The sequence below is a fragment of the Lissotriton vulgaris genome, chromosome 3_1 (genome assembly GCF_964263255.1).
Source record: "Lissotriton vulgaris chromosome 3_1, aLisVul1.2, whole genome shotgun sequence".
In the NCBI taxonomy this organism is placed as follows: Eukaryota; Metazoa; Chordata; class Amphibia; order Caudata; family Salamandridae; genus Lissotriton; species Lissotriton vulgaris.
In genome coordinates, this window is record NC_141689.1 from 1,734,288,855 (window position 1) to 1,734,298,383 (window position 9,529).

Genomic DNA, 9,529 nt, shown 5'->3' on the forward strand with positions numbered 1-9,529 from the left:
CACAAACATCATTCACTAGAGCAACAGCTTCCTCATTGTACAAGTTTTCCTTAAGATTTTTGTCAATGCTCTCCCAATCTACAGCAATGCGAGATAAACAATCGGCTTCGCCATTTCGCCATCCCTGAATAAACACAACATCATAAAGATACTCTTGCAATCTAGCTGCAAACCTAGCCAGGCGTGCAGAACATTTTCCTGTTCTACCGGCAGATAATATTTTCCTCAACGGCTTGTAGGACAATTTTCACCCCCCAAAGATACACTTTAAAATGTTCAACACCTCAGGCTGCAGCAAAAGCTTCATGCTCTTTTACCAAATAGTTTCTTTTGGCCTGAGTAAGAGTCCTAGACGCAAATGCAATACTCTTTTCAATACCATGCGGCAACTGAGAGAACACCACACCAATCTCAGTAAGGCTTGCATCTACCTTAATATATGATTTACATGCAGGATCATAAGGAGACAGAATCCCTGCGTTACAAATTTCGTTCTTAATACGACAAAAAGAGTCAACTTGTGCCTGTTCCCAGACAAACCTATTTCCTTTCGTAACAAGACTCATACGACCACATGCATCATAGGAACATTTTGCGATTCCTTATTTGCGAAAAATAGGGAATCGCAAAATGGGAAGCATTAATTTATTCGCATAATTTTTGCGATTCGGTGAAAATCGCAATTTTTACCGAATCGCAAGGATTATGCGAATTCTAAATTGCGATTTCGCAATTCACATTGATTCCTATGGGCCAAAAGACCCATAGGAATCAATGGGAAGGCATTGACACTTTGCGAATTTCTATTTGCGATTCGCAAAATGTTAATGCATAACATGGGTGCCGGGGGGGGTCCAAATGACCGCCCCTGCACCCCTGAAATGCATTTTTAAGTGCATGTTTCACACACACATGTCCTAAGGACGTGTGTCTGTAACATTACTGTATTTAAAATGCAATTTTGAGCATTTTTTAACTTTTTTGCAAATTACCACGAAGTTCAACCTCGTGTTAATTTGCACCCCCTAATTGTGAATTCGCAATTTAAAATGCAATCATGCATTGCTTTTAAGGAATCGCAAATATGCGATTCCTTAAAAGCAATGCATGATTGCATTTTAAATTGCAAAAAAAATTTGCGATTCCTTAAAAGCAATCGCATTTTTGGAATTCGCTAAAAATAGCGATTTTCCAAAAAATGTTTGATGCATCCAAAAAAGATATTTAGGAAACGCAAACGGCCAAATTTACCGATTCGCACCGTTTGCGACTCCTAAATACCTTGATGCATGTAGGCCTTAATGGTTCAGAAATGTCTGCAAAGCATCTAACAAACTTCTAAAAATATTCAACCAGGCCCAAAAAGTACCAGAGTTGATCCTTGTCTTTAGGAGGAGGTGCATTTTCAATTGCATACAACACATTATTTTTGGGACAAATGCCACCACTGGAAATGGTGTAACCCAAGTATTCAATCTCTTCATATAAAAATACACACTTGTCTTTGTTGACAGTCAATCCGGTGTTTTCCAATTTCCATAAAACCTGACGTAAAATAGCATTATGTTCACCAACAGTCTAGCCAGACACTAAAATGTCCTCTTGGAAATAGACAACCCCTAAAAGCCCCTCAAACATATTCGACATCATGCGTTGAAAGACACTCGCGGCCGAGGCTAAGCCAAACGGCATTCGTGTAAACTGAAATGTGCCTTCCGTTGTGATGAACGCAGTAAGTGATTTAGACTCTGTATACAACCTGATCTGGTGGTAAGCACTTCTGAGCTCTATCTTCGAAAAGTACTTACCATCACCCACTGACTGTAAAGGTTCATTGATATGAGGAAGGGGAAAAGTGTCAACAATTATGTCACGATTAAGTGACCTGAGATCGATGCAAAATCTAAGCCAGCCATCTGGCTTAAGTGTCAAAATCCATGGAGATGCTTCAACAGGCTCAATAACCTTACTTTCTAATAAATCACGAAGCAAATCATTCAGACCTTGTCTGACTGACAACGGTACCTTCCTAAGTTTGTGTTGAACTGGTGTGGCATTGGGTTTCAAAATCATTTTTTGTAAATAAGTTTTAACACACCCCAATTTGTATTAAAAATAACATGCGCATTATTCAAAATATCCCCAATTTGCATGTCATCATCAACCACCATAACACAATTGGGTGACCTAGGATTGATAACGATATGCAAATCAAACTGGTGCATCCACTCCAAAATTGGTGGACCGTCTTTCGCAATATACACTTTTCCTTTGACCCTCCTAGGTCCAAAAGTAATGATCCCAAACATGTAGCCCAAATTATCAATAGTTTAACTTTGATAACCTGCTGGACTAATGTCCTTTTCAGATAAAGTTACCCCTTTCCACAAAGTAGTGAACATGGTCTCAGGAGTTATTGTGAACAGAGAGCCTGAGTCAACCATTAAAAACACCTTCTGTCTACACACTGTGACTCTACAGAAGGCCTCATTAATCTACGAGCATCAACATAAACTTCAACAACAAGACAATCATTGTTTTCTTGTACAACCAAAACTCTATTTGTGCTTTGAGAATGATCAGAGAATTGTAACACATTAACTTTAGATTTGTTTTTCTCTGAATTATCATTTTGCTTGCACATCCTCGAGTAATGACCTTTGTGTCCACATTTCCTACAAATTTGTTCAATAGCATAACACTTCTTGAAGTCCCCCATATGAAATTGACTACCACAACGCCAACATTCCTTTCCTTTAGGTTTGGGAGAAGGATTCACAGCATTCTTACCTTTGTTCAATCGTTTTGAAACAACATTAACATCAACACTGTCCTCAACGGCATTTGATTCAACATTACCAATCTAAGAAGAACTCCTATCTCTGCGTTCTTTTATACATTTCTGAGTTACTTCTATAACTTTGGCCATATCTATGGCATCCTTTAAAGACGGAGCTTTTGCAGCCCATAGCCTCTCCTGAATCTTCCTATGATGACATTGAACAATAAACAATAAGTAGAACGCTTAACGGAGCGCATCCGCATTAGAGCTCTGCTCGAGGGGAGCTTACAGTGTGCAAAATAGGGGTCTCCTTCCACCTAATATTCAGCCTCATTGCCTGTAGTGCTTTTGATTGTTTGGGTTTGTGTGTGTGTTGGAGGCTCCCCTGGGCTACTCCCCCCCCCTTGAAGCTCCTCCACACCTCCCTGCTTCAGAGCTATGGCGTACTACGCCGAGGAGGATAACCAGTGGGCAGATTATGATGAATATGTAGACTATGAGCCACAAGAAGAGCTTTTGGAGGAGAATTTGGTAGAGGCCCTGGATTCCCACGTCCAAGGGTCAGTGAAGACTGCACTAGTCCAGGCTCTTAAGCTCCAGGTGTTGGCCCGAATGGCCAGGAATGTCCTGAAGGACCATGGCTCGATGGCGAATGACACGTCTGGGGATTCTTCCCCGACTCCGCCGGATTCATCTGATTCGGAGGTGGGATCAGTGGCCCCCAGAAAGAGATCTAGGAAGGTGAAGCACACCCAAAAGGCGGACGATGGTCAGGTACCCAGGAATCTTCTTTTTAATCCAAACAATATTGTGCACCCTCGGTCCACTGAGTGGATACCGTGCCCTGAGGTGGCACAATATGTGAGCAACAACCTGCGTCAGGGTTTCGATAATGGAGTGAGGGCCACGTTGCGCTCCGAATGCCCCAGGCCATCCTTGACAGGGAAGGTGGCTGACACACCGGATTTAGATCCCACAATGGCGGCGTTTATGCGCAAGTTTGCGAAGGATCCAAAGAAGGGGCTGGATAGAGCATGGAGAGGTGTCCAGGACAAAATGTTGGATGTCGTCGGTCCCCTAACGAAGATTCTGGACGCGGCGGTGATAGCCAAGGATAGGAATGTGCCGCTGAATGTGTCGGAGGTTCTGGAATGGGCACAGCGTGCCATGTGCTTTTTAGGTAATGCAAATGTGGCCGTGTCTACAGAGCGGAGGCGCTCTTTTCTTATGAGACTTGACTCCCAGCTGGCGGAGATGGCCCCTTCCGAACCTGGTGTCCTAGCTAATGGTATGCTATTCGGAGACAAATTTGTCAGGGAGATGGGCAAATATGTTGCCACCTTCTCCGCATTAGACAGGGCCCAGTCCAACATCAAGAGGGTTCTCCATGGCGGTGTTTTTGATAGGGCCGGACGCCCAAGAGGTCGAGGGTCCGGCCGAGGTTATGCACAGACCTCTCGTGGAGCAGAGCAGAGAGGCAGAGGTAATCGACGTCCCAACTTCTACCCCTCCCGTGATAGAGGAGGTCGTGGCAAGGGGCAAAGAGGAGACTATCGTGGACAACAGGCAAACTCAGGAGACTACTCCTACTCAGGTACGGCTTCTATGCCCATCAGAACATATGGTGGGGGGCAGACTGTCACTTTTTCTCCACAGGTGGCGCCAACTCACGAACGACCCTTGGGTGTTACAAACGGTACAGGGTTTCCACATAGAATTTTATGCCTCCCCGATGCAGCGGCGGAGACCAGGTCCACTGTGTTTTTCCCAAGCAGAACAGAGTTTCATCGATGCAGAGATATGCTCCTTGATCCAGAAGGGGGCGATTGTGGAATCCTCCCCACACGAGCTAGGCTTCGTCAGCACCGTCTTTGTGGTCCCGAAGAAGGACCAAGGGTATCGACTAGTGTTGAATCTCAAGGAGTTCAATGGCTGGGTCGTTTATCGACACTTCAAAATGGAGGGGATACACCTCCTGAGAGATATACTATTGGAACAGGATTGGATGGTGCGTCTGGATTTAAAGGACGCCTATTTAGCAGTGGCCATCTATCCTCCACACAGGCGGTTCCTGCAGTTTCAATGGCGCGATCGGTGGTTCGAATTTTCCGCCATGCCCTTTGGACTGTCGTCCGCCCCATGGTGTTTCACCAAGCTGATGAAACCCATCGTGCAGACGTTGAGGGAACGGGGTGTTCGCCTCATTATTTACCTCGACGACATCTTGATCTTAGCTCAGTCACCGGAGGTGGTGTCGCTCCATCTGTCGTGGACGATCCACCTCCTTCAGGACTTGGGCTTTCTCCTGAACATACAGAAGTCGATCTTGCAGCCTTCTCAGGTGATGGAGTTCCTGGGTTTCCAGGTGGACTCGGTGAAAGCTCAATTACTCTTGCCCCTCAAGAAGAGGGTGGCGGTGAGGAAGGAGTTGAGGAGAGCGCTTGTCTCTCCGACAATCTCCTTGAGGACGTTGGCACGCCTGGTAGGGCTTCTGGCTTCTTCGATCCAGGCGATCTTTCCGGGTCCTTTGCATTACAGGGCCCTGCAGCGTTTGAAGGCCTTGCATTTGCGCAAGGGACTGACCTATGCCCAACAGATTTCTCTTTCTGCGGAGGCACGTACGGAGATAAACTGGTGGTTAGAGCATATGGATGCGTGGAACGGCAGAGCCATTTTCGCGGCCACCCCGGAAGTGGTGGTAGAGTCGGATGCCAGCCGGTGGGGCTGGGGAGCCCGTTGCGGCTCGGTGGAGACCGGGGGCCGGTGGTCCCGCGAGGAGTTGAGTCTCCACATCAACTGTCTGGAACTCCTGGCGGGTTCTTTTGCGATCCGCACTCTGTCCCCTCAGGGAGTTTCGTGTTGTATTCTCCTCCGCATGGACAATGTGTCCGCGGTACGCTACATAAATCGCCTGGGAGGCACCAGGTCGCGTCTCCTAGCGGAGATAGCCAAGGACTTTTGGCATTATTGCCTGGCCCATCAAATTTCGGTGACGGCGGAATATATTCCGGGGTCTGCCAATGTGACGGCGGATTGGAACTCTCGATACTTGAGAGATGCGAGCGATTGGAGATTGCACCCTCGAATCTTCGGGGCATTGAACCACAAATGGGGTCCGTGTGTGGTGGACCTTTTTGCCTCTCGGCTCAACAGGCAACTTCCCCAGTTTTACAGCTGGCGCCCGGATCCCTTGGCGATCAGCTCGGACGCCTTCCTTCAATCGTGGACGACGGGCATTCTGTATGCGTTTCCTCCTTTTATCATGATCCCGAGAGTTCTGGCTCAGGTTCGGAGGCAGAAAGCGGAATTGGTCTTGGTCTCACCGTGCTGGAAAGCACAAGCGTGGTTCCCGGTGGCAATGAGTCTCACCTGTGCAGCGCCAGTGCAAATTTCGACGTTCCCGGATCTTCTCACGGACCCGGTGGGTCTTCCCCACCCGCTGGTCCTTCAGAATCAGTTGTCCCTCATGGCGTGGAGACTTTCCGGCGACGTTGGCAAATGCCGGGAGTTTCAGAGGACACTCTCTTTTTCCTATCTCAGGCATGGGCACCTTCCACCCACAAGCGATATGAGTCAGCTTGGAGACGATGGGTTGGTTGGTGTAACGAACGGCAGGGGGATCCGATGGGATCCGATATTACTGTCATAGCGAATTTCTTATCGGAACTGGCGCGGTCTGGTCTGGCTTATCGAACGGTGAATAACTTCCGATCGGCGATCTCCGCGGGGCACCCGCATGTTGACGGTAAGCCCGTTGGGGAACACCCATTGGTGTGCAGAGTAGTCAGGGGAGTCCGCTTAGTGAAGCCCCCTCAACCCAGGTATACTGAACTCTGGGACGTGTCAGTGGTCCTACGTTTTTTGGCGGCCTGGCCGGCTAATGAGGGTCTGTCGCGCAAACAGCTCTCAGCTAAACTTACACTTCTCCTCTGCCTGGTCTCATGCAGGCGAGTGTCAGATATTCGGGCCTTGGATTTATCAGGTAGAGTATTCACTCCCACGGGAGTTTCTTTTACGATCTCTAGGCGTACAAAAACGCATACAAAATGTATTGCATATCCTGCATTTCCTCATCACAGTAAATTATGTGTGGTCAAATGTTTGAAGGTATATGAGGATTGTACTAGGGAATTTAGGACTGGTTTTGGTCAACTGTTGATTTCATTACAGAAACCTTTCCGCCCAGTCACCAGTGCAACTCTGGCCAGGTGGGTTACCTGGTTGTTGGGCCTGGCGGGTATTGATACCTCTAAATTTGGGGCTCATTCTGTGAGAGGGGCTATGGCCTCGAAATCCTTTGGTGCCGGCTCTCGGCTTCAAGATATCATGACTGCGGCAGATTGGTCTTCTGATTCCACCTTTAAAGTGTTTTATCATAAGCCTATTGTGGATGTGGCCTCGGTGGTGGTGGATAAACTTTAAACTAGCATAATCTGAGCCTCCGTGGACTGACATAGAATGAAAAATTGTCTAGCAGACGCGACAAAGAATTTTCAATTCTATTAAGGACACGGAGGCGAGGATTATCCCACCCGGGCTTGCAGATCTGTATTTTCATGCAATGTTGTATGGTTTATGAATTATTGTACCCACCCGAATGATTGTTATTGGCTTGTTGTATTTCCAAGTTTGGGAATGGCCATTACGACTTATGTTCTTGTTTCAGGAGATCAGCACAAGCAGACATGAGGTGAACAGTCTATGCTCTGGAACTCTGTGCCGTGGTGCGGGAGGTGCCTTCCTCGACGATGGATGCGATGGTTGCCACGTTGGCCTCCGGTCTTGTTGGACTGATGATGTGTCGCAAAGAAAGAGGAGGTCGTATTGATAAACATGGACAGTTATACAGTGGACTTGATAGTGATTGGTGCATACTGTTGGAGGGGGTTGTCCTTCCGGGGTCATGCCAGTTTAAAGTTTTTATTGGCTGCTGTTTATGTCAGTAAAGTGAAGAGGTCACGAAATAATTCGTAGGTCATATTACCAAAACTACACTTAATGGACAACTCACTCAACCTGGAAACAAAGTCTTCAATGCTTTCATTTTCAGCCTGGCACGTGGCTGAGTGGTTATGGTCATAGACTCTCATTCGTGAAGTTAAGGGCTTGTATCTTTGGGGCTCAATACTCGGGTCCATTGGCAAGTACTGGGACCTCGGCCACTGGTTTTCCCCTACAAAACGAGTAACACCAGTTCGGAGCAGTGTCAGTGCTATCTCTTGCTGAAGAAGATGCACTGGCGCCCGCCTTTGCTTTCAACATGTTGGGATATTCTGGTTATATTTATGTGTTGCACTCTGGGAGTAAATTGTCACTTGTAGGTCCACAGGTTCACCCCAATTCCTTGCTGGCTCCTAATGTCCTGGATTCAGATATCGTTTTTTACACATGGCAATATCTGGGTGAGGAATTTTCACCCAGTTAAAAATTGTTGTATAATGTAACTGGTGCGCATGTCGAGTGCTCTGTACCTTCGGGTAGAGCTCACGCTGAGTTGATTAAGGTGGTTAACCATTTTAGCAAAGCGGCCAGTACTTTACCTAGGAAATGTTAGCTTCTTGTTGCGCATTTGAATACCAGCAAAGGAGTTTTATGATGAAACGAATTTTTGGGAATTCTGTTGGGGTGCTCGGGTTGTGTACTTAACCTTGTTGTGTTGTGTTGTGTTACATCGGTTGGCGTATGAATGACTACTATGGGCATGCATGCCTGTGTTCTTTTGTCTTTTGATCGATGTCATCTACGGTGTGACCTGAGCTGGGATTACACAAACCAGGTGAATGGGGACGAGCAGTCCCATGGAGGAAAGAGGAGCATGCAATGTGACAGTAACATCGAGCCGCTTAATTGTGATTTTTGAGGATCGCTGAGGTCTACAGCGATGAATACAAGAGAGCCCGAAAGGGACGCGTTTTGGCACCTGCTTTAGCACCCCACCCACTTAAAGCCCTAGGTGGACCCTTTCCTGGCAAGGGAGCTGCAGACTGCAGCAAAGGAGCAGTCTGGCACAGCCATAGCTCTACCTGCGAGAAGCAAGCAGGTGCACCTTTACTGCCGTTCCAAAATAGAGGGTGCAGGAAGGGCGGTGCAATCAAAGCAAACTGCAATGGGCAGAAGAGCAAAATCTACGCTTGGGCAAATGAGAACAAACTGCAACCTTCCACAGAAAATCTGTACCGTTTTCTTTAACTTCTCCCAGCTCTTCATTCCTCACAAAGCACTTCTAATTGGTGGCCTTTTGTAGAAAAGCCGAATGAATTAGCCAGTGTAATTTATTTTAGTTTTTAAATGAATATATCGCCCTTGTGATTTTGAGATCAAATGTTTCCTCGGTTCATACAACTTAAATAAGTAATTTTTTTGGGACAAGTATGAATACTGTTCATTTTCTATTTCAGATTTTCTTTTCATGTATGCAAATGATAACACTTTTAACTACTGTGGCAATGAAACTGCTACAGGCTACATGATGCAGGGAGGTGCATTATGATCTCTGAAAAGGGCAATTAGAAAAATGTCATGAATGACTAACCTTCCTATTTTGCAATTATTAACTCATTCGGGTGACTATATTAAATTGTGATGTGCAGCAGATAGCATTCACTATGTCCAATGTCATCAAAAGAAGATGGAGGAGCCAAATGAGAGCACTGATCCTATCAATTTGTTACTTGAAAAGCATTCTGAGACTTAAACGTGAAAAGAATTACAAAAGAGGACAAAACCAGAATCCATTACCTTGAACAG

At 46.4% G+C, this 9,529-nt stretch overlaps 1 protein-coding gene across 1 annotated transcript; it reads left to right on the forward strand.

Annotated features, from left to right (window-relative positions):
* Positions 1–3,427: 3,427 nt before the first annotated feature.
* Positions 3,428–9,272, forward strand: LOC147728377 (uncharacterized). The gene is made up of 2 exons (XM_086963788.1): positions 3,428–5,264; positions 9,181–9,272. The coding sequence occupies exons 1-2, from the start codon at positions 3,428–3,430 to the stop codon at positions 9,270–9,272; spliced, it is 1,929 nt and encodes a 642-aa protein (XP_086819914.1).
* Positions 9,273–9,529: the final 257 nt, after the last annotated feature.

What these genes read in the sequence shown, in the direction of transcription:
- LOC147728377 (XM_086963788.1), top strand. Translation starts at nt 3,428, where the DNA reads ATGGCGAATGACACGTCTGGGGATTCTTCCCCGACTCCGCCGGATTCA. An exon ending in TGAGGACGTTGGCACGCCTG is followed by an intron (nt 5,265 to 9,180) that starts GTAGGGCTTCTG and finishes TTTCTATTTCAG; the next exon opens with ATTTTCTTTTCATGTATGCA.